At 38.4% G+C, this 25846-nt stretch overlaps 1 protein-coding gene across 1 annotated transcript in view; it reads right to left on the bottom strand.

The window, feature by feature from the left end:
- LOC102818421 (coiled-coil and C2 domain-containing protein 2A-like) overlaps positions 1-20656 on the bottom strand; it is a 73607-nt gene extending 52951 nt beyond the window's left edge. The window contains exons 1-7 of the mRNA XM_006831454.1: positions 20417-20656; positions 7457-7517; positions 5774-5850; positions 5189-5255; positions 3955-4058; positions 1312-1531; positions 922-1058 (exon numbers count right to left, since the gene is read on the bottom strand). Of these exons, the coding sequence (XP_006831517.1) occupies positions 922-1058; positions 1312-1531; positions 3955-4058; positions 5189-5255; positions 5774-5850; positions 7457-7517; positions 20417-20656 (906 nt within the window). The remainder of the gene's footprint in view (positions 1-921; positions 1059-1311; positions 1532-3954; positions 4059-5188; positions 5256-5773; positions 5851-7456; positions 7518-20416) is intronic.
- Positions 20657-25846: the final 5190 nt, after the last annotated feature.

Raw genomic sequence — 25846 nt, 5'->3', positions numbered from 1 at the left:
TTAAGGCATATATATGAGAATAAGAAAACCTCAGAAATGAGGTGACAGAATTAGACAGTGACAGAAAAGAGTTTTAACAATTACAAATTAAGGCTAAATTAGAAGGAACTCATGAACAAATAAATACTATAAAATCCTTTTTTAAGGTGAAGAGTGGGAAACTTTTTAAACATAAAAAAGAATTCTCTGGCTGAATTTAACAAGAGATTTAACAGAGCATGGGTGACTCCGAAGGATAAGCGCTGGACTGCTAACCACAAAGGTGGCAATTCAAACACACCAACTGCCCCTTAGGATCCCTATGCAGAGTCACCGTGAGTCTGAACTGACTCGCCAGCACTCAACAACAGCAGAAACAGCCACGTGTTCTACTGTCCAGGGATCAACTTTGATAGATTTTTATCGACACATACATGTGCAATGTATGTGCTCATTCAATCATTCACGTATATTTTAATAAAATTGAGATCATGATTGTGCATTCTGCTTTTTCACTTCATATCTTATTTCCTCATATTGGTTCAGTATTCTTTAAAAATATAATTTTAATAACTAATATTTCATCATAGTCCAGTCATTATATTACTAAACTTGATAACACATTTAAAGAGTGAATTAACACCAGAAAACATATTGTTACAAGAATTCTAACCATAATTAGAAACTAACTGCTGCTGGTTACCTTCCTGTACATGGTCTTCAGGGCTGGATGTAATGATTCCTTTTGTATGTTTAGTCTGAAATTCCATGACTGTCTAATTGGTGAAGGTAATGACATTATTTCTCCACTTTCTTCAAACCAACACTTTCCCTATGAAAAAATGTTTAAGAAATATAGTAAATATCTCACTAAAAAAAATGTCACATATTGTCAGTGAGTAGTTTAACTTTGCTATCATTTTTGTTATCTGGTGTACTTGCCTCTTCGAGTTTAAGCAGGCGGTTTTCCATTTTGTTGCTCATCCTTCTATATATTTCTGTTTTTTTCTGAATATAGAATCCTTCATCTTCTAAAAGGCGTGGTATCATGTCTTTTGGCAATTTATACTGGTTGACCACTAATAGCAAAATCTAGGTATTACTTCAAAACCCAAAATATTCACTGACATAGAGCAAATAAGAAGCAAATACAAACGATCATCTCCCTACAACTAAAATCTAGCATAAATATCTAAATATATATAAACAATGAGTAAATTCTCTTAACTCAGAGAAGGCATGAAGAACAGATATAGATAATTTTCTATAATTTTTATCAGTACTTTTCATCTGTCCAGCATAAAAGTGATTATTCTATGATTCATGAAAGACCCGAGTTTTTTAAAAGAACAGTACCTGGGGAACTACTGGGTACAAAAATGTTTGCCTGCTTTTTCATTTGTTCTTGGTCGTCTTCATATTCAGCAGCTTTTACTTCAAGTAAATCTGAATCAATGACTTCTGCAAAAAAACTTTCATCTTGACTCTCAGCAAAATTTTGTAAATTATCACCGGGTGAAACGTGTCTTTGGTAATGATCATTTATTGATTTCTGCTAAATATAAAAAAAAAAACACAAAAAAAAAACCCCCACATGCTTGTCTCCAATGACTAATATACAGATACATGAAATCTACCTATTTTTAACTGTCTTCCTGATGCATTCCATCTCACTGAAGTTCTAGTTGAGGCTATGTTATAATAGAATTGAACTGAACATAGAGGAATTTCTTTAAGGTTTAATATTATAGGATAAGCACTGGACTGCTAACTACAAGGTGGGAGGTTCAAACCTACCAGCGGCTCTTCAGAAATCCTATACAAGGTTGCTATGAGTCAGAAGTGACTTGACAGCACTTAGAAAACAACAATGTGATTTTACTGTAGCCTTCCTTTTCAGGTCGGTCGTAAGTGAAAAACTGCTGAAGTGGAGCTATAATTTGAGTCCTTCCTCTTCTGCAAATATGTTTTGAGATATTTAACTATTGCATTTCAATTACTGAAAATCCACATTATAATGGCAGACAGAGTACAATGTGATCAGGCAATGTTATCTTAACTATCCAACCCCATGTTTATTTATTTATTTTAATTATTAAGAAATCAGTATTACCTAAAGTGATCTGGAATAGACATATTGTTTTCTGGAAGGTATTATAAAAAATAAATAAAACTAAGACTTTAACACAGAAGTCTATGCAGAGTGACTAGTGAGGTTTCAAAGTATGATACCAATACTACTTAAACTCTTCCAAAAGATAAAGAAATACTCCCTAATTCATTCTATGAAGCAAACATAGCCCTAATACTCAAACCACACAAATAAGAAAGGTAGCAAACAGAATCCAACAGCATATTAAAAGAGTCATATATCATGATCAAATGAGATTTATTCCCAGACTATAGGATAGCTCAACATTAGAAAATTAACAAAAGTAATGCTGTTGTTGTTGTTGTTAAGTGCTGTTGAGTCTACTCTGACTGAGATCGACCCTGTATAGGGTTCCTTGGTTAGGTCTAAAGGTCATGGTTTCATGAGACATCTCAGTTAGTGGACATAATAGTGTGTTGAGTGCTTCTGTTCTAACTCCTAGCTCTTTGTGTAGTGATCCAATCTTCAAAAGCTTGCAAATGCACCCCCTTGACTCAATTTTCAGCCAAGCAATCAATGAGAGGGGGACAACAAATTCAGAACATTCCAGGAAGGAGGAGGAATGGAAACAAGAAACAAAAGGAGGAAGTGGAATAAGCAATGTTACATTGAGAGGAATGCAATCAAGATGAAACAAAGTATATGATTTGTTAAATGTGAAACTGATGATCTGCTCTGTAAATCTTCATTCAATTCACAATAAAAAGTTTTAAAAATGAATAAATAAAAAAAAAAAAACTGGGGGCAAAAAGCTTGTGTGTGTGTGTATGTTGTTGTTATGTGCCATGGAGTCGGTTCCAACTCATAGCTAAAAAGAGGAAGACTCCCAAAGAAATGGATTGGCACCAAGTCAGCAGCAATGGGCTCAAACATAACATTGTGAGGATGGCACAGGACTGGGCAGTGTTTCGTTTAGTCATGTACTGGGTAGCTATGAGTCAGAACCAGCTCGCAGCACCTAACAACAACACTGGAAATAGGAGGAACTGTGTAGTAGGGAGACTGGGAAATCTGAAGGTGCAGAGGAATTGGTCAAAGATAGAGGAAAAACAACTGATGGGGAAAGCTAGTGAAATTGACAAGTCAGGAGGAAATGGGAAAAGACAAGTGAAACTGACTAGTACTAGAGGAAAGGACAACCTGAGAGCAATGCAGAGCTGCGGGAGACTGGGGACTTAGAGAGGGACTGGAAAGAACTGAGAAACTGGAAGGATCTGGGATTGAACTAGGAGGGATAAAGAACAGGGAATCTCTGGGGAGCCAAAGAGATTGTAGAGAACAATGCGGAATGCTTGCAGAAAAAGCCAGGAGCAACAGAATACCCCAGTTCCCTCACTTATGTTGTTGTTGTTAAGTGCCGTCAAGTCAGTTCTGACCCATAGTGACACTATACAGGGTTTCCAAGGAGCAGCTAGTGAGCTTGAACTGCCACGCTTGCAGTTCAAACAGCTTTGCAGTCTGGCGCATTAACTCACAGCGCCACACCAGGATCCTTCACTTTTAAGAATTGCCTTGTGGAATCACCATGAGATTGAATGATACAAACTACATCAAAAACTTAGTACATCTTTGGGAATTCATTAGCATTCAATAAAGGTTGTTGCTGCTATTAGATTCCACTGAGTTGGCACAACGAACAAAGCACTACCCGGTCTTGCATAATTTTCACAACTGTTGCTAGATATTATCATTATTCATAAACATCTTCTCAAAGAGAAGAGAATGGACCAATAATAAATACTTCATCTCCCATCTAAGTATTTAATTCTTTGTCTTTAAATGGTTATTTGTTCTGGGGGTGAGGATGTGAGGAGAAATCCAACCTGCGCTAAAGACTGTTCCAAAGCTTGGCCATCTGAGCACTCGTCACCATTTAAAACGAAAAACGAAATACCTTCATCCACTGAGACTTCAGTCTGTTGATTAAACAATGGTAAACAATGGTAAATTTTTTTGCTTATAAAGGAAATACATTTCTGTAATATGGTAAATAGTAACTCTGTTCTCTATGTTAATGATGAGGAGAAGGGCAATACCAGGTTACATTGAAGTCTGAGTCTGTTTGATTCATAGGTTTTTTGTTGTTGTCATTTGTTTGTTTGAAGGTTTCGGCAATTGTAATAAAAACCATAAAAAAGTTAAAATAAAAATTTTCTCTATTTGCCTGAACTTGCTCTTCATTCTAGTTTGAATATTAAGCACACAATCTCTCAATTTGACAAAAATGTGGCCTGAGGTCAAACTCTTGTTTTCTTTCTCACTGTTTTCTTCAGTGTTCTCATATAACCACCCACCACTTATCAGTCAGTTTGTTGTATTGTGATGGCCTGCCTGTTACTATGATGCTAGAAGACTAGTATTTTAAATACCAACACGGTCACCCACAGTGAACAGGTTTCAGTGAAGCTTACAGGCTATGGCAAACTAGGAAGGAGGGGCGGGCTATTTCTGAATGTTTAGCCACTGAAAACCTCATCAATAGCAATGGCACATTGTCAGATATAGTGCCCGAAGATGAGGCCTTCTTCTTGGGAGGCACTCAAAATGTGAGCTGCCTCCTCAAAGTAGAGTGGACTGTCATGACATGAATGGAGTAAAGCTTTCAGAACCTTTGTTTGCTGATGAGACACAACTCAAAATGAGGAGAAACAGCTGTAAACATCTGTTAATCATCAGTCGGAACTGACCTGATGGTACCTAGCAACAACAACATGTAAACACACAAACACACACAGGGTACTACCACACAATCTTTATTAGAGTTTTAAAAGTAGCATATTCTTAGTTATAAACCTACTGATAAACAAGTTCTCATTTATTAATACTACAAGTGTGAAGTTTTGGAATGTGAATCACTTATCACCTCCTTTTTCATGCCATATTAAAGTAAATTGTTAATAAGGATGTATGGGGAAAGAATCCACTCTAAAATAAGAAGTAAAACTCCTAGGAACTAGAAAGTTAAAAATATATGACTGGGAATCAAAGACCTATGTTTATTTTACATTCTGTTTGTATGTAAAAGTTAGCTGTCATATTAACTTTAGAAGTTATTCACCTTAGACCACTGATATAACTTAGGGTCAATGAACAGCTGAGACGAAGACTTTTCACCTTGATTAATCTGGAAAACAACATAAATAAATGGCATGGAAAGTTTAATCTTTACAGAAATAACAAATTGTGCTCCTAAATTTTTTCTCAAAAATGGATAAAAATCAAGACTTTGGAGTATTTTTCTTTAAAGAAGTACATCTATAGTGATAGACTTTTCTGATGACAAATGTAATTACTGTGATCAAATCACTTCACCTTCCTTGACTTTAGGTTGGGATCATGAAGACTTATGAGACAAAAAAATATAGTTAAGAACTTGAGGCTTTTGGGAATTAAGGAACTATACTATGACTGAACTTTGGCTCTTCTTTTTTTTTTTTATTTTAACAAAGAAACATATCCTGATGTGGTACTATAAGATAAGCACTGGACTGCTAACTGAAAAGTCAGTGGTTCAAACCCACCAGTCACTTCTCAGAAACCCTATACAGGATCACTATGAGTAGGAGCTGACTTGACAGCACTTAACAACAACATATCTTATTTAAATAGTAAATTTGAAAAAAAGAAAGAAAAAATCATTACCTTAGCATTTTTTAGCTTTTCTCTTACTTTGCCTCTCAGTGTTTCTTTTATGTTCTGATTTTCTTCTCCAGCTAAATCTATTAGGAAGTCAACATAAGACAGAATCCACAACACTTTCTTAAAGAGCAACATGAGCAAAGAGACTAATTAAACATGCTAACTACTGCATGTATTTCTAAGCATCACGACAATTACAAAGACTGGGTCATTATAAATAACATAAAAAGTTTAAACCTAAGACCAAAGGATGCCCCATCCTCCTCCCTCATCTAGAGAAAATAATTGCATGCTTGGCCAGACTTGAATTTTGTTTCTTGTGACATTTTTCCTATCCTTGTCACCTTCCTTTGGGGCTTCCTCAAGCTATTGACCAGAGTCCTTCTCTGTTGTTGTTGAGTGCCTTGGTCAGCTAAAAAAAAATCTCAGATAAGCAAACTTTTATCTTTTTTGGATTTTCATAAAACAAAAATCCTCACAACTGGACCAATATCATGAGTCCAGAAAAGATTGAAGTTGTTAAAGATTTCATTTTACTTGAATCCATAATCAATGCTCATGAAGCCACAGTCAGGAAGTCAAGTGACTTATTGCACTAGACAAATCTGTTGTAAAAGATCTCTTTAAAAGGGTTCAAAAGCAAAGAGATCACTTTGAGGACAAAGGGGCATCTGACCCAACACATGGTATTTTTAACAGCTTCATGTGCATGAGAAAGCTGGACAATGAGTAATAAAGGCCAAAGAAAAAATGTATCCCTCTGAACTATGGGGTTTGCCAAGGACATTGAATATACCATGGACTACCAGAAAAACGAACAAATCTGTCTTGGAAGAAGTATAGCCAGAATAATCCTTAAAAACAATGAATGATGAGACTTTGTATCATATACTGTGCCAGGTCATCAGGAAGGATCAGTCCCAGAAAGTGTATCGTGCTTGGTCAAATTGAACATCAGCAAAAGGGAGACAGACTTTCAATGAAATGGACTGACATAGCAGCTGCAACAGTGAACCCAAAGATAACAGTGATTGTGAGGATGGTACAGGCCCAAGCACTGCTTTGTTCTGCACTGGGTCACTATGAGTCTGAACAGATTTGACAGCATCCAACGTCTTTTTCCTTTTAGGAAAAGAAATCATGAGAACAGCCATATGCTATAAAGACTGCTTTGTGGAATATATAAATATAAAAACCAAGTTACTTTAACTTTGATTAAACTGGAGATGTAGACACATAGCCTCTAGATACTATGTAACTATGTGTTACAGTTCTGTAAAATCAATGTAGTACTACACACCACTATTTCTTCCTGCTCTTAGGGAAAATGGAACAGTCTTGCAGGACATGAACAAAGCTCTGGCTGTTGTATACAATTCAAGCCACGTGGTATCATAGTAAACGGTCATCCTGTTTAGTACTTAAGCTCTTGGTTGCTAACTGGAATCCGGTTGGCAGTTGGAACCCACCAGCTACTCTGTAAGAGAAAGATGTTGCAGTTGACTTCTATAAAGATTTAGAGCCTTGAAAATCCTATGGGGAAGTTCTACTCTGTCCTATGGAGTTGCTATGGGTCCAACTCATCTCAAAACTTAATATCCCCAGCTGAAATTCTGACATAGGGTTGGATATTTACAACTTTCAAAAATAAAAACCAATAATATTAGAGTTGTAGTTATTGACAACCTTTTTGTAGATGCTTGTCTACAATTTCTTCAACAGCAAAGTTATCTGTCTTTTCTGACACCTGCAAAAAACAACAACAAATTGGGGGAAATGAAATACAATAGGATAAGTATAAAATCAATGTTCTCCCATGCAAACTATCACTCAATTCACAATAAAAACTTTAAAAGGGGGGGTGGGTAGAGCTAGTTTTTAGCTCTTTACATCAACATTAAATATCTTCATATGTTTAGCAGACCTTTGAATAGCATCTTCTTAAAAATACCAATTCATGTCCTTTGTCCATTTTCTCAAACCATTTTATCAGTTTGTAAAAGTTCTTTACAAAGTACATAGTGGATTTTTTAAAAAAAATCAACAAGTTGTTCTGTTTAATAAAAAAGGGCTCTTAAAGATAAAACCCAATGCTTGGTTCTTAGTCTTCACACATTGCCTACTTCATACATTCTTTAGGAAGGCCAAATGATATCAGACATATGAAAATACTTTGAAAATTCAATTCTATACCAGTGTTAGCTATTATTTGATTGATTACTCTTTAGCATCTAATACTGTTGGGCACCTTACTTTCTTAAGATTTTCTGTGCCCTTGCCCACTACTCGTTTACTTCTCTGGCCACTTATTTCCTGTATTTTTTTAATGGCCACACTTCTTTACATAGTCCCAATATGGGCACATGCCAAGACACTGGAGATGCTATTTTCCCAGAGTGTCCCAAATCTGTGTCTCTACCCTTGATTACGCTCCTGAACTCAGAACTGTATTTGTATCTGCCTGATAATATTTTTAATTGGGTAGCCTATTGGAATCCTGGTGTGGTGCTGTAGGATAAGCACTAGAATGCTAACCAAAAGGCTGGTAGTTAAAACCCACCAGTCACTCCTCAGAAACGCAATTCAGAGTTTCTGTGAATCAAAACCAATTCAAAAACACTTAACAACATCATCACCATCAAGGAGTTCTGATGTGACACCGAAGGATAGGCACTGGACTGCTAACCACAAGGTTGCTGGTTCAAACCCACCAGCTACTCCTCGTACCTATACAGGGTTGCTATGAGTCTGAACCCAGTCTATGAGTCTAGCAACATTGATTCCTTTCTTAGAACAATATGGAGTATGAGTTTGTTTTTCACTTTATTTTAAGGAGTAGAATCTCAAAAGCTTCCTGAAATATTAACTGTATATGCTAACCAAACTAATGTGCAGTTAGAATAGAAAGAACAAGCAGTCACACATCAGTTTTCCAATCATGGCAAAAATATAAACTTGTGTCAAAAGCTAAAGCAGAGTATTGCCCCGATCATAGTAAAAATGGTATCACAATAAAAGTCCTCTCTATAGCCTTTCAAAGTCCACCAGTGGTTCCTGTATTACACTTAAGAATTGCTGATAAAGGTCAACATGGACTAAGATGTTCCCTTACTTATTCATCAATTCCCTTACTTATTCAATTTCAGCATAATTTAAAATATCTAATTCTACTCATGTCCAAGGAACAGCAACTCTTGAAGGTGTGACGGAACATCAACCCTGGCAAAGACTGAGAGAGGTCTCCCTTTAATTCTCAATAATCTCACCCACAACGCCTCTCAAGATCCATGTTACTTTTCCCTAACTTCCCATCTCAACCTAGAAGACAGAGACAAAATGGACATCTTCAAGTTACTCCAAGAAATATGTGGATATTGGCCATTTCTATGTTTCTTTCACACAAACAATAAGTGAATAAATAAATATTTTATTTAGCAAAGCAGCAAATGAATTGTTGGCAGATTGAGAGGAAAGAGAGATAAATGAATATTTAAATAAGAGAATAAATAATAAACAAATAACTACTTTTAACTCTTTAGCTCATGATTTAAAGACAAAAAAACTCCAATTTATACCTAAATTGCCCTATTGTTTATTTCTTTTAACTGATTAATTGTATGATCCCTATATACAACTAAATATATCTAATTTATAAGGATAATCCTGTATTTATAATTGAGAGCTTTAATATAATTTATTTCCTTAACATTGCACTAGTACCTGACCTTTTTTTTAGTATCTTCTCTTCTTTTTGAAATCTTTTTCATGATGGGTCTTTTCTTTTGTCTTCACTTCCTAAGAAATGTCAAGAAGATATTCTTGAGAATAATATATCATGATTCTAAAAGAAAATATCTAAAACATCTAATTAATGAGATACTTGACATAGTATATTAATAAAACTTTTAATTTAACCAGGAACTAAAACACTATCAACTTTAGTAACCCTAGAAATTCTAGCTAATGCAATAAAACATGTCAAAGAACTAAGAGACTACTGAAAGGAAGACCCAGTTATCATTGTTTATGTTGTTAGGTGCCATCAAGTCATTAATAACTCATAGTGACCCAACGGACAATAGAATGAAACACTGTCTGGTCCTGTGCCAACCTCACAATCGTTGCTACATTTGAGTCCATTGCTGCTGCCACTGTACAAATCCACATTGTTGGGGGTCTTCTTCTTCTTTTCCGACCTTCCATTCTCCCAAACATGATATCCTTCTCCAGGGACTGGTCCCTCCTGACAATGTATCAGAAGTATGAGAGACGCAGCCTGACCATTCTGTATAGGGTTTCCAAGGAGCGGCTGGTGAATTTGAACCATCGACCTTGTGGTTCAAACTGACCTTGCAGTCCAGCATGTTAACCCACAATGCCACACCAGGACTCCTGCATAGAAATGCTGAAACAAATGGAAGAAATGCAGAGGTAAAAGAGCTGAATAGATCATTTCAAGGGCAGCTTGAGAAGTTCAAATTCAAATGTTATAGTGAAATGTGCAAAGACCTGGAGTTAGAAAACCAAAAGGGAAAAAAACACTCAACATTTCTCAAGCTGAGGGAACTGAATAAAAATTCAAGTATCGACTTGAAATACTGAAGGATTGTATGTGCAAATATTGAATGATACAGAAAGCATCAAAAGAAGAGGGAAGGAATACACAGAGTCACTATACCAAAAAGAAATGGCTGGTGCTTAACCATTTCAAGAGGTAGTATAGGATCAAGAGTCAATGATACTGAAGGGAGAAGTCCAAGGTGCATTGAAGACAGAGGCAAAGAAGAAGGCTCTGGGAATTGATGAAATATGAATTGAAATCTTTCAACAAATTGATGCAGCACTGGAGGCACTCACTGGCTGGAAGAGATCCATATTTGTGCCCATTCCAAAAAGAGGTAACCCAATGGAATGAGGAAATCATCGAACAGTAACATTAATATCTCATGCCAGCAAAATTTTGTTAAAGATAAATTAAAAATGGCTGCAACCATACATTGACAGAGAATTTCCAGAATTTCAAGCCTGATTCAGGAGACAATGTGGAATGAGGGATATATCAATGTTGACATCAGATAGAGCTTGGCTGAAAGCGGAGAATACCAAAAAGATGTTTATCTGTGCTTTATTGACTATGCAAAGACTTCAGACTGTGTGGATCATAACAAACTATGGACAACATTATGGAGAATGAGTATTCTAAACACTTAATTGTGCTCATGAGGAACTGGTACATAGACCAACAGGCAGTTCAAACAGCACAAGGGAACACTGAGTGGTTTAACTTTAGGAAAGATGTGCACAAATGTTGTTTTTTTAATCACACTTATTCATTGTGTATGCTGACCAAATAATCCAAGAAGCTGGATTATGTGAAGAAAAACATGGCATCAGATTGGAAGAAGAATCATTAACAACCTGCGGTATGCAGATGATACAACCTTGCTTGCTGAAAGTGAAGAGGACTTAAAATATTTACTGATGAAGATCAAAGATCACAAGCCTTGATATAGGTTGCACCTCAACATAAAGAACACAAAAATCCTCACCACTGGACCAACAAATACCATCATAATAAATGGAGAACAGACTGAAGTTATCAAAGACTTCATTTTGCTTGAATCAACCATCAACACTCATGGAAGCAGTAGTCAAGAAATCAAACAACATATTGCATTAGGAAAATCTGCTGCACAAGACCTCTTTAAAGTGTTGAAGAGCAAAGATGTCAGCTTGTGGACTAAGGTGCGCCTGACCTAAGCCATGGTATTTCCAATAACCTCATATGCATGCAAAAGCTGGACAGTGAATAAGGAAGACGGTAAAAGAATTGATGCTTTTGAGTTATGGTGTTGGAGGAGAATATTGAGAGTGCCATGGGCTTCCTAAAGAAACAAAAGATCTGTGTTGGAAGAAGTGCAGCCAGAGTGCTTCTTGGAGGCCAGGATGGTCAAACTTGATCTCTCATTCTTCAAACATATTGTCAGGAGGGCCCAGTCACTGGAGAAGGATATCATGTTTGGTAAGGTGGAGGGTCAGAGAAAAAGAAGAAGACCCCCAGCGAGATGGATTGGAAATGTGGCAGCAGCAGGGGGCTCAAGCGTGGCACAATTGTGAGGTTGGCCCAGGATCGGGCAGAGTTTCGTTCTGTTGTGCATAGGGTCGCTATGAGTCAGTACCAATTCGATGGCATCTAACAACAATAACAACAACATAAACGGTATTGTTTTCTTGATTTCATTTTTGGAGTTATCTTTGTCAGTGTAGAGGAACCCAATGGGTTTTTATTTTGTACCCTGCCACTGTGCTGACTCTTTCTAGTAGTACAATACTGAATGAGAGGTGATAAAGGGCATCCTTGTCTCATTACCGTTATCAAAGTGAACGCTTTCAGTCTCTGTTGAAATAATGTTGACATTGTTGTTGTTAAGTGCTGCCAAGTCAGTTCTGATTCACAATGACCCTGTATAGGATTTTCCAGGAGCGACTGGTGGTTTTGAACTGTCAACCTTATGGTTAGCAGTCCAGTGTGTATCTTACAGTGCCTCAGCAGGACTCCTATATACCCTTAATTATGTTGAGGAATTAAAAGAATAGAAAGAATCAACAAGACTATTTTGCTGAGAGTTTTTATCAGGAAAAGGTGTAGCTTTTTTCAAATGCATTTTCTGCATCAATTGACATTATGTGATTATTTTCCTCTTATGTGTCTGTTAACTTATGCTGGCTACAATTCGGTTAAGAATTTTTGCATCTACAAGGATGAGTAAAAAATTATCCACACTTGCTGCAGAATTTAATCAACTTTTAGAAAAGACAAATACATCATTTTTCAACATAATCTCCTAGATTTTCAATACACTTTGTCCATCTGTCATATTCCCTTATTAAAAAACATTTTAGGATGAGCTGTGAACCACAATGCATCACTGTCTTTACTTCTTCGGTCAGAGGTGAATCTTAGTCCTTGAAAGGATGCTTTCAGGGGACCAAACAGGTGAAAGTTCAAAAGAGCAAGATCAAGACTGCAGGGAGGATGCTTTTAACACCTCAAAAGAAAGACTTTGCAGCATCAACGGTGTGGGCAGAGGTGTGTGGATGTGCATTGTCATGCAAGATCACAATGCCCTTGGGTAGCAGTCCTTTGCATTTAATCTGAAGTTTAGTCTTCAGCTCTTCAGTGAGCATGTCACTGTAATGTGCACTGTTGATTGTTAAACTTTTTTCCTGGTAGTGTTCCAATAGGCCTTTGAGAATCCCAGAAATCTGCAAGAATTGATTTTTCAACTGATGGTTGACTTTTGAACTTTTCTTAGTCAGCAACTGAGAATGTTTCCATTCCAAACTCTGCTGTTTACTCTCAGGCTACTAGTGAATGAAGCCAGGTCTTGTAATCAGTAACGAGTTTTTAAAAAAGAAACGTTTACCTTCCTTTGAGTTTGATCCAAATTTTGTTTGCAGATGTTTTGGTACCCATCTTGCACAAACTTTTCGAAACCCAAATCTGTAGTGGATTATTTCATAGGCAGAGCCATGGTTGATTTGCAAATGATTGCCGCATAATCCACTGTCACTCGTCTAGTCAACAGAATCAGTTCACATGTGTGTGGATAATTTTTGACTCATCCATGTCTGTTCATAAGAACTGTTGTTGTTGTTGAGTCGAGTCGGTTCCGACCCATAGCGACCCTGAACAGGGTTTCCGAGGCTGTAAATCTTTACAGGAGCAGATAGCCTCATCCTTCTCCCACAGAACCACTGGTAGTTTCGAACTGCTGACCTTGTGGTTCACAGCCCGATTCGAAACCACTGCGCTACCAGAGCTCCCTAGGGATTGCAGTTTTCTTTTTTAGTGGTATCTTTGTCTGTGATTGGTATCAGGGCTATGCGGGTTCTTTCCTTTTCTCTGTTCTGGAATAGTTCCAGTATTATCTGAATGGAGTCCTGGTGTGACGCTGTGGGCTAATGCGTCAGACAGCAAAGTCGCTTGAACTGCAAGGTCAGTGGTTCAAGCTTACCAGCTGCTCCTTGGAAACCCTATACAGGGTTGCAATGGGTCAGAATCGACTCGATGGCACTTAACAAAAACAAATTATCTGAATGTTCGGTGGATTTCTCCTTGTCTGGGCTGGGCAAGGATTTTTTGTTGCTATTGAGAGATTTGTTTCGTTTGTTTTTTGCAACCTCTTTATTTTCTTCACTTGTTATGGGTCGGTTCCAATTTTCTACCTCAGTTTGTATTAGTTTAGGTTGTTGTTGTCAGGTGCCATCGAGTTGGAAACGACTCATGGCGACTTCATGCACAGCAGAACGAAACAATGTCCGATCCTGGGCCAACCTCACTATCGCTGCCACACTTGAGTCCGTCAATGATGCCACCTGGCCAATCCATCTCGTTAGGGGTCTTCCTCTTTTTCTCTGACCCTCCACCTTACCCAGCATGACATCCTTCTCCAGCGACTGTTTCCTCCGGACAATATGTCCAAAGTATGAGAGACGAAGCTTAGCCATCCTGGCCTCCAAGGAGCACTCTGGCTGCACTTCTTCCTAAACAGATCTATTGGTTCTTTTGGCAGTCCATGGCACTTTCAGTATTCTCCTCCAACACCACAACTCAAAGGCATCAATTCTTCTACGATTTTCCTTATTCACTGTCCAGCTTTCGCATCCATATGAGGCTACTGAAAACACCATGGCCTGGGTCAGGCGCACCTTAGTCCTCAAGCTGACATCTCTGTTCTTCAACTCTTTAAAAAGGTTTTGTGCAGCAGATTTGCCTAATGCAATACATCGTTTGATTTCTTGACTGCTGCTTCCGTGAGTGTTGATAGTTGATCCAAGAAGAATGAAGTCCTTGACAACTTCAATCTTTTCTCCATTGATAAGAATGTTGTTTATTGGTCCAGTGGTGAGGATTTTTGTTTTCTTGACATTGAGATGTAATCCATATCGAAGGCTGTGCTCTTTGATCTTCATAAGTAAATGTTTCAAGTCCTCTTCACTTTCAGCAAGCAATTAGTTGAGGTAGGTAGTGTTTTTCTAGAAATTTATCCATTTCTGCTAGGTTTTCATATTTTACAATTTTTCATAGTATTCTGCTATGATCCTTTTCTAATCTTACATGATTCTGTTGTAATGTCACCCAGCTCATTTCTTACTTTGTTCATTTGCATTTTTTTCCTTTGTCAATTTGACCAGCGGTTTATTAATTTTATTGATCCTCTCAGAGAACCAACTTCTAGTCTTCCTGATTATGTATTTTTCTGTTTTCTAATTATTTCTGCTCCAATATTCATTATTTTCTTTCTTCTACTAACTGTGATCTACTTTAGCTGCTCCTTTTCTAGTTGTTTGAATTTTCAGGTTAAGCTACTGATTTGGGCCCCCCATTTTTTTTATGTCTGCATGCATTGCTATAAATTTTCTTTTGAGCATTGCTTTTTCTGTGCCTTAAAGAATTTTTTTAATTTAATTTTTTACTTTTTCTTTTACCCAATAGTTCTTAAGCAAAGTGTTATTCACTTTCCATGTTCATTCTGTTACTGGTTTCTAATTTTATAAATTATGATCAGAGTAGATGCTTTGTATTTTCTCTATGTTTTTCAGTGTATTGAGACTTATTTTATGTTCTCAAATATTCTGGAGAATGATACATGTGCACTGGAAAACAAGGTGTACTGTGCTGCTGTTGGATACATGCTTACGAAATACAATTGATTGATTGTGTTATTTAGACTTCCTGTATCTTTATTTTCTTTCTAGTTTTTCTGTCCTTCATTGAAAGTGGTGTGCTAAAGTCTTCTACTATTATTTAGAGTTGAATATTTCTCTTTTCAACTCTGTTAAAGAGTTTGTTTTCTGCATTTTGGAGCTATGTCATTGGGTGGGTAGATATTTGCTATGTCCTCCTAGTGGAATGATCCTTTAATCATTATAAAATGTCCTTCTTTGTCTCTTATAATGGATTTTGACTTAAAGTTTATTTTATCAGAGACTATTACCCCACCATTCCTGCTCTCTTTTGGTTATCATTTGCTTGATATATATATGTATATATCAAACCCCATACAGGGTCACCATGAATTGGAACCAACTTAACAGCACTTAAAAACAAGGAGAGATTGGTGGGTTTTTACCCACCAACCTCATAGTTAGCAGTGCACTGCTTATCCTATAGCATCATACCATATATATATATATATATATACCATATATGTGTATGTATGAGTCAGTACCAACTCAAGAGCACGTAACAAAAAAAATAACATACTTGTATTTGCATCCTTTGACTTTCAACATATTTATGCCTTTGTGTCTAAGGTGTGTCTCTTGTTGGCAACATATTGATGAATGTTTTGCTTTTTAAAATACATTCTGCATTCTCATCTCTGACTAGTGCACTTAAACCTTTTACATCCAGTGTGATTATCAATGAATATGAATTTTTCACTGCCATTTTGTTATTTGTTTTTCTGCATGTGTGGTGTTAACAGTTTCTTTGTTTCACTTAATTATCCATATTGAGTTATTGTGTTTGTGAATTTTCTTTTTGTATTCTTTATTATAGTTGATTTTATGTTTATTGAGTCTTAAATATTCTTTTCTAGATTTTGGTGAGTAGCTACATTAATTTTCTTTGTGGTTACTCTGAAATTTACCTTTATCTTCCTAAATTTAAACAGTCTGATATATTTTGATATCATCTTGACTTCCTCTCCATATGGAAGTTCTGTAACTACATCATTTATTCCACTTTTTTGTTTTAAAATTGTCATCGTTTGACATCTCTAGTGCCAGGTTTTCTGTTTTGCAGTTTTATTTTACTTTTGAGAACTCTTTGATCTGGGTTGCTAGCTGAGTGATGCTGTTGTATGTCTTCATCTCAGGTTGTTGTCTGACGTTACTAGGTTTCTGTCTGAAGGACTTTCTAGTCTATTTCTTGTAAGCTTGGACTGTCTTTTACAGATTCTTTTAATTTCTGTTTATGTGGAATGCCCTAATTTCACCATCATATTTGAAAGAAAAATTTGCTGGAGTCTTAATTGGCAATTCTTTTCCTTCAGAGTTTATGTATATCATCCCATTGCCTTATTATGTGGCTTCTGCTGAGAAATTAGTGCTGAGTTTTATTGGTGCCCCTTTGTAAGTGATATTTTCGTTTTCACCAGCTGCTTTCAGAATTCTTTCTCTTTGGATTTGAAAAGTTTGACTACGACATGCGCTGGTGGCTTTCATTTGCAGTCTATCCTGTATTGGGCTCACAGAGCTTCTTGGATAGAAATCTTGTTTTTCATAGTAGAGAAGTTTTCTGCCAATAAATCTTCAAAAATTCTCTCTGTACTTTTTTCCTCAGCCTCTTCTGGAATTCTTAATGTGTGTAAATTATTCCTTTAGATAGTATCCCACATGCTTAGATTTTCTTCATTTTTCTTCATTGTTTTTTTTCTGATTGTTCCTCAAACAAATTAGTATTATGGGATTTGTCCTCTATTTCACGGATTCTTTCTTCTGTCAATTCAATTTTCTTTTTATATCCTTCCATTGAGTCATCTAGGAGTCTTGGTGTGGTGCTGTAGGATAAGTACTGGACCACAAGGATGGTTTGAACCATTAGGTTGGTGGTTCAAACTCACCAGCCACTCCTTGAAAACCCTGTACAGGATCCCTATGAGTCAGAACCAACTCGATGGCACTTACCACCAACAATAACATTAAGCCATCTATTTCTGACATTTTATTAATAATTGTCTGGATTTCTAGTTGTTATGCTTATATAGTTTCTAATTATTTTATTTAGCTTTTGTATTGTTTTCCTGAAATCTAGGGTTTTGCCTATATTCTCCATATCTCTTTGAAGATCCTACATGTAAATCTTTTAAATTCCTTATCCTTGCATTTCTTCTACAGGAATCTTGTCTACCCCTTTGTTTTGCTTACTTGATTGAGCCATCTATTCCTGTTTCTTCACATGATTTTTATTGTCTGCTATCTCCAAGGCATTAAAGTGTGTGTGTACATTTCTTGTATGCATGCTTGTTATGTGCTGATATGTTTTTTGTTTCAGTGTATCAGGAACTTTGTGCCTTCTATTTCTCGTTAGAATGCCTGTATTCCTTTGTATTATTTTAATTGCTATTGTTTTGTGGGTCTGGTCTATGTGTGACTTTGATGGTGTATGTTGGATGGACATGATTTCCTCTCATTAGTGGGTATGGTGGGTCACACACATGTGTAAGTCCCTTACCGGACTGAAAGGCAGTGGGAGAAAGGTTCTTTTCGTAATATTGGATGATGTTTTGGATGGTTAGGGCCCCTTCATAGCCTTTAAGGGACCATGGGGTCTTTCTGGGTTGGTGCTAATAGTTAGTGTATTCTCTGGAGGTCAAGGCAGGACATCTCTGTATCCCCGGTGAAGAAGTACTCCACAAATGGATGGGGTAGGTCTGCTGTACATACACTGATTGTGTCAGGTGGAAGGTACTAAGGGGGTTTAGTGAAAGTGCAGATAGCCTGCAGAAGCTGTTTGGAAGTTGAATGTATTGTGTAACATTATGGCTTGGTGGACAATGGATAAGGGCAATTGACTCTTTTGTTCATCATTTGGCAGAGGTACAGATGGCACATGTTAGGATGTGACTGGCATTGCTCACAAAGCACAGTGTCTGTCTGCCACACCAAAATAATCTATACTGCATGGAATAGTCACAGAATTCATATTCTGTTATCTAATGCTTATGCTGTTGTTAATTGTGAGCTAATCAGAAATGTTTTCCCCAGCTCTTAGAAATCTTCCTAAAATGTGTTTGTCTACTTTCTCCCTTTGTAGAAGTGAATTCAATCCCAAACTCAATTTCCTGTAACTTTATAGATCTTAATCACTATCCATGTTTTGTCACATAGTATGTTAAACCGAGTCCTGGTGTAATGCTGAGGGTTAATGCACTGGACTGCAACATCACTTTGAACTGCAAGATTGGTGGTTCAAGCTCACCAGCTGCTCCTCAGAAATCTATACAGGGTCGCTATGTCAATGCCAGTGCATTGACCTGCAGTGCCACACCAGGGCTCCTAACTGGTACTACAGTATAGAAAAAAGTAGAATTTAACAACAAAAGAAAGTGTGACATAACAATACTTCAGTGTTTCACAAAAAGCTTCTGCATTTCTTGGTGCTCTATTGCCTAACAAGTTTGAAAATGAGTATCTTGTAGTCAATTATGATTTTATTTTCAAAATTAATAAGGTAGAAACAAGTGTTGTAATAAAGGATTTTCTGATCTGTGAATTTATATATATGATAAACTTTGGAAACATCAGAACTAAACCACTCCCTGCTCTGAAGACCAGCACCCAAATCATCAAAACCTCCCCTGGACAGCAAAGCAGCTATCTTGCAAATTTCTTGGCATAGAGTGAGGACCTCCAGTTCTGCATCAATTTGTCGAAATATTTCAATTTGTATTGTCAATTCCTGGAGCCTTGTTTTTTGCCAATACCTTCAATGCAGTTTGTGCTTCTTACTTCAGTATCATTTCCAACTTTTTATTTTCACAATATCCCCCTAACCTAGAGCATTGTGTGTTTCAAAGCCTGATTGAAACCCTATATCTTCCAGAGAGCCTTTTCTGGATCTGACTTGTTTATGCCCTCTAATCGCACTTATAATTTATAATGGTAATTTTTATTCGTCACATTCTACTTTGAAAATCCATTATTTCTGTTTACCCTACAATGAAGACCAGTGCTGGAACGTGAACGTGGCTACACTCCACCAGACCAGTCGTAGTAAGGTGCTGCACACACAGTGGGCATTCAGATCCTACAGGTATCTGTCTACTGGAAATGATGCAGATCAAGCACTGCTCTCGAATGCTATTAAATGGAATGGTTTTGACTTACTATTTTCCTACAAGGGAATGTCTAAAGGAGCTCTGGTAGCGTAATGGTTATGAATCGAGCTGCAAACCTTAAGGTCAGCAGTTCGAAACTATCAGCCGCTCCGCGGGAGAAAGATGAGGCTTTCTGCTCCCGTAAAGATTTACAGCCTGGGAAACCCTGTACAGGGTCCCTGTGAGTCGGAAGCGACTCTATGGCACTTAACAACAACAATGGGGGATGCCTAACGAGTCGGACCACACGTCCCAGCAGTCAGTGCGGCATGGCCCTGGGTCCTGGGTCCCACTGACCTTGGGTTCTCGGTCCACCGCAGGTTTTTTTCCAGAGTAGGACTCCAGTCAGAATATTGGGACGTGTGACAGGGAAGGATGGGGAACTAACAGGGCAATACGACACTCACCTGGATAGACAGTGCACTTTTTTGTCTAAGCAGCGAAGGCAGGAGGCACAATTCACCAGGGATTTAGGAACGGGCACCAGGGGCGTCACACCGATCCCAACGACGGCATCTCATGGCGGCCACCAGTCCAGCCGGTCTAAGAGCATGCGCAGTGCGGCTCCTCGGTCCACCGGTCTGGAACGTGAACCTGCGGGACTCTTCATTACCACTTGTCTGGTTCACTCGCTAGCTGCGCTAGAACTTCAAGTTACGGCACGTGTGCCTGTCACTACGCCCCTCCTGACAGAGTGCCACAGTGGACTTTGTTGGTCCCGGTATCTTTTCTGGAAGAAGCTTGAGATAGGTGTTGCCGGGTCGTGGGAGCCCCAAGCCTCCCCCGTGAAAGTGAAAAAAAAACCCAACTGAATCCTCAGCGGGTGAGTATGGGTATTGGCGCTACCCAGCGGCGGTAACCGACGGCGTCGCGAGAGCCCCGCGACAGAGAGCGGTCTCGGCCAGGGGGCGCCCACCGAGGCGCGGAGCTGGCTGCGCGGGCGCGGCGCTCTATAGCACCCCTGTGCAAGGCACCGCCTTCCTATCACCTCTTTCATTTCGGGTGCTTTGGCCTTGGCATCCAAAAGAGTCCTCTCTATAATGTCAACCGTGCTTCCTATTCCAGAGCTCTCTATATGACGTGTAGCTAATTTTATAGATGCTCTTGTTGTTGTTAACTGCCGTCGAGTCGATTCTGCACAACAGAACGAAACACCCGGTCCTGGGCCAACCTCACGATCGTTGTACGTTTGAGACCACTGTTGCTGCCACTATGCCAATCCATCTTTGTTTCTCCGCCCCTCCACGTTACCAAACATGATATCCTTCTTCAATGACTGGTCCCTCCTGATAATATGTCTGGAGTTACGAGAAATGAAGTCTGACCACCTTGGCTTCTAAGAAGCATTCTGGCTGTACTTCTAGTACGGATTTGATCGTTCTTCTGGCAGCCCATGACACTTACAACGTCCTTCTCCAACACCCTAACTCAAATGCATCAATTTTATAAATACACTCGTATTTTTAAATCTTAATCTAGTGTCCACAACTCGTTTGTCAGTTTGTCGTACTGTGGTGGCTTGTGAGTTGCTGTGATTTTGGAAGCTATGCCACCGGTGTTTTAAATACCAGCAGGGTCACCCATGGTGGCCAGGTTTCAGATGAGCTTCCAGAAGAAGACAGACTAGGAAGAATGCTTGACGAACTACTTCTGAATATTTAGTCACTGAAAACCTTATGAATGGCAGAGAAACACTGTCAGATATAGTGCCGGAAAATGAGCCCCTCAGGTTGGAAGGCACTCAAAATGCGACTGGGGAAGAGCTGCCTCCTCAAAGTAGAGTTGACCGTGATGACACGAATGGAGTAAAGCCTGTGGGAGAAAAGCCCACGCGGGACTTTCATTTGCTGATGGGGCACACCCAAAATGAATAGAAACAGCTGTAAACATCCATTGAAAATCGGAACATGGAATGTACTAAGTATGAATCTGAGGACTAAGGTGCGCCTGACCCAAGCCATGCTATTTTCAATAACCTCATATGCATGCGAAAGCTGGACAGTGAATAAGGAAGATGGGAGAAGAATTGATACTTTTTTGAGTTATGGTATTGGAGGAGAATATTGAAAGGGTCATGGGCTGCCAAAAGAACCAATAGATGCGTTTTGGAAGAAGTGTGGCCAGAGTGCTCCTTGGAGGCCAGGATGGCCAAACTTAGTCTCTCATACTTCAGACATATTTTCAGGAGGGACCAGTCAGTGGAGAATGATATCATGTTTGGTAAGGTAAAGGGTCAGAGAAAAAGAGGAAGCCCCCCAACAAGATGGATTGGCCAAGTGGCAGCATCGATGGACTCAAGTGTGGCAACAGTAGTGAGGTTGGCCCAGGATCGGGCAGTGTTCTGTTCTGCTGTGTGTGGGGTCACTGTGAGTCGGTACCAACACGAAGGCACCTAACAACAACAAGAAAATTCTTGGAGTCCTGGTGTGGCACTGTGGGTTAACGTGCTGGACAGCATGGTCAGTTTGAACCACAAGGTCAATGGTTCAAGCTCACCAGCTGCTTCTTGGAAACCTTATACAGGGTCGCTATGAGTCAGAACCGACTCAATGGCACTTTACTACAATAGGAAATAATTTGTATATGTATTGTATGTATGCTGCTGCTGCATAAATATATAGGTTCTAGAAAATTATCCTAAAGAATGTTAATCAGAATACCAAATCTACCATTGGTACCTGTCAAAAATTCAGGCTTGGTTATCTAAATTTGGCATCAAAGGACATAGAAAATTATTTTGACCTGAGAAAGCTTTACGTGTCCAGCTATTATCAGCCAGTTACCATTACTGTGGACGAGGAGTCTCAGGATGGCTCCTTTAGAATGATTATTTCTGATCTGGGCAATATAGCAGGACCAGTTGGAAAATATGTTTAAAAGACAGATTACTGAATTCTACCATTTGAGTCATGGTGTGGTGCTGTGGGTTATGAGCTGGACTGCAAGGTCAGTTTGAACTGCAAGGTTGGTGGTTCAAACTCACCAGCCACTCCTTGGAACCCTATACAAGGTCACTGTGAGTCAAAACCGACTTGATGGCACTTACAAACAATACCACCACTAGCGTGGTGTTTAGAAATTTGATTATTAATAGCTTTGCAGAATAAGGAGCCAGTGCATTAGACTGGGTAAGTTGATTAAATGTAATTCCTGGTAGAACTGCCAGCCTGAACAAAAACGACAACATGTTACCCCAAAGTCAGTAACAGCATTCGATGGAGCTATTGATCATAATCTATATGCATAATATTTTCTGTTGTCTTTTAAAAATAACAACATAGTGGATATTAAGCCACTTATTTAATTGGTAACTAGATAAAAGATGCAGTTACTTTTGGAGGCTATACTATTTCATGATACTAAGCTACAAATGATCATAGAGAAGCCTGTTCCCACTTTGTTTAAAAACTGCATCAAGTTACTGGATAGGATATACCTTGTTGTTTTATTCACTTTGAAGTTTAAATTCTCTCATTCAACAAATACTTAATGGAGTGCCTGATCGATTCCAGGCACTGTTCTGGGTACTGGTGATAGAGCAAACGAAATCCCTTCCTTTATGGAGCTTACATTTTTGTAAACAATTTAAATAAGTAAAACCCATAGCTTATTGGAAGATGATAGGTGGTCTTGAGGAAAATCAAACTGGAAAAGAGACTAGAAAATGTAAAGATGGTGGTGACAGACCCAGCAGGATGGTCACAGAGGGCCTCACTAAGACCTAAAGGAAGTGAGGGGCAATACAACTGGTAATTAGGTTCTACCTGCTTGGACCCTGTGGCCCTACCAGCGCCCAGAATTTCTTCATTCTCTTGACTTTCCCAATCTTGAGCAATTTTCAGTAGCTTCTCTTCCTCCTAGACTGATGAGTATCATGGTAGTTGGATCTGCCGTAAATTCAAATTAGTTAACCCTCTTCTAGTGCTGTTTGCTAAACTGCACAGGTTAAAGAAAAGGAATTGGAGAGAAAATGTAGATGGAAGAAAATTAGCAGATTGTTAGAGAAATTTGGCAGTAATTAGAAAAAGGATAAATATGATAGAATTTCTGAAGTCTCTGACCATATGCAAGCGTTCGCGATGCTCTGACAGTAACCCTTCCAGAATGTAAGCAGCAATACAGTATCTGTGGCATTCCATTCTCCAAAGACCTTTGCAGGATGCCTATGAATATGGAAACTAAATATTGCCATTTTATACAACTCAACTAGATTTCTTTCTTAATTGTCTGGTTCTCTGTGGTTCGCATAGTGGTTACGAATCGGGCTGCGAACCTTAAGGTCAGCGGTTCGAAACTACCAGCTGCTCCGCGGGAGAAAGATGAGGCTTTCTGCTCCCGTAAAGATTTACACCCTCGGAAACCCTGTACAGGGTCGCTATGGGTCGGAACCGACTCGATGGCACATAACAACAACAACAACAATGCTACCAGAGCGCCTTGATCATATATATATATAATTTCCCCCCTTTTAGGGTGGGGTTTTTTTCTTAGTCTTTTAAAATAATGGTCCTATATGCAGTATTTCTCCTTTTGTGACTAATTTCCCTCAGCATAATGTCCTCAAGGTTCATCCATGTTATGCGGCAGCTTGCAGTTTCCTTGTTGTTCTTCAAGGTAGCATAGTATTCCATTGTGTGTATATTCCAAACTTTGTTTATCCATTCTTCAATTGATGGGCACTTAGGCTGTCTCCATCTTTTTGCTATTGTATACAGTGCTATTATGAACATTGGGGTGCATATGTCTACTCATGTTATGGCTCGTATTTCTTGTGGGTAAATACTAAGTAGAGGATTGCTGGATCATAAGGTATTTCTATTTCCAACCTTCTGAGGAAGCACCATATTGCTTTCCAGAGAGGTTGGACCATATTGCAACCCCACCACCAATGCAGGAGCATCCCAGTCTCTCCACATCCCTGTCAGCATTTATTGTCCGCTACTTTTTTGATCTTTGCTGTTAATTGCTGGTATGAGATGATATATCTCATTGTTGTTTTGATTTGCATCTTTCTAATGGCTATTGATTGTGAACATTTCTTCATATGTTTGTTGGCTGCCTGGATCTCTTCCTTGGTGAAGTGTTTGTTCATGTCCTGTGCCCATTTTTTAAATTGGGTTGTCTTTTTCTTGTAGAGGTGTTGTAGTTTCCTATATATTTTAGAAATGAGTCCCTTCTCTGATGTATCATTGCAAAAGAGTTTTTTCCCATTCTGTGGGTTCCCTTTTTACTCTTTTGGTGAAGTCTTTTGATGTACAAATGTTTTTAATGTTTAGTATGTCCTACTCATCTATTTTGTCTACTTTTGTTTATGTAATTTTCAAAATGTTTGGTAGTCTGTGTATGCCCTGAATTAGAGCCCTCACATTTGTCCCTATTGTTTCATTGATGACTTTCATAATTTTGGGAATCACATTTAGGTCTTTAATCTATGCTGAGTTGGTTTTTGTATAGGGCGTGAGGTAAAGGTCTTGTTTCCATCTTTGGCATATCGCTTACTAGTTCTGCCAGCACCATGTGTTAAAGAGACTCTCTCCTCCCCATGCAATATACCTAGGCACTTTGTTGAAAATCACTTGGCTGTATGTGGATGGGTTAATTTCTGGATTTTCGATTCTGTTCCATTGATCAATGTATCTTTCATTGTACCAGTACTAGGCTGTTTTGACCACTGTAGCCATGTAGTAAATTTTGAGATTGTGAAGTAAGAGGCTTCCAACCTTATTCTTCTTCTTAAGCAGTGCTTTGCTTATCCTAGGTCTCTTTTCTTTCCATATAAAGTTTGTAATTGTCTTTTCCATTTCTTTGAAGAATGTCATTGGAATCAGGGTTGGGATTGCATTTTATGTGTAAATTGCTTTGGGCAATATTGACATTTTCATGTGTTGAGTCTTCCTATGCAGAAACATGGTATGTTCTTCCACTTTTGTTAAGTCTCTTTTGTTTCTTGTTGTAGTGTTTTGTAATTTTATTTGTATAGGTCCTTTGTTTCTCTGGTTACGTTTATTCCTAAATATTTCATCCTTTGGGCAGCTATTGTAAATGGTATTGCTTTCCTAATGTTCTATTTAGTGCTGTCATTGTTAGTATAGAGGAATCCAACTGATTTTTGTATGTTGATCATATACTTATACTTTGCTGAATCTTCCAATGAAGTCTAGTAGCTTTTTTACTGAGTCTTTGGAGT

The sequence above is a fragment of the Chrysochloris asiatica genome, unplaced genomic scaffold, assembly GCF_000296735.1.
Source record: "Chrysochloris asiatica unplaced genomic scaffold, ChrAsi1.0 scaffold00003, whole genome shotgun sequence".
Lineage (NCBI taxonomy): Eukaryota > Metazoa > Chordata > Mammalia > Afrosoricida > Chrysochloridae > Chrysochloris > Chrysochloris asiatica.
This window is presented reverse-complemented; position numbering and strand designations above follow the sequence as displayed.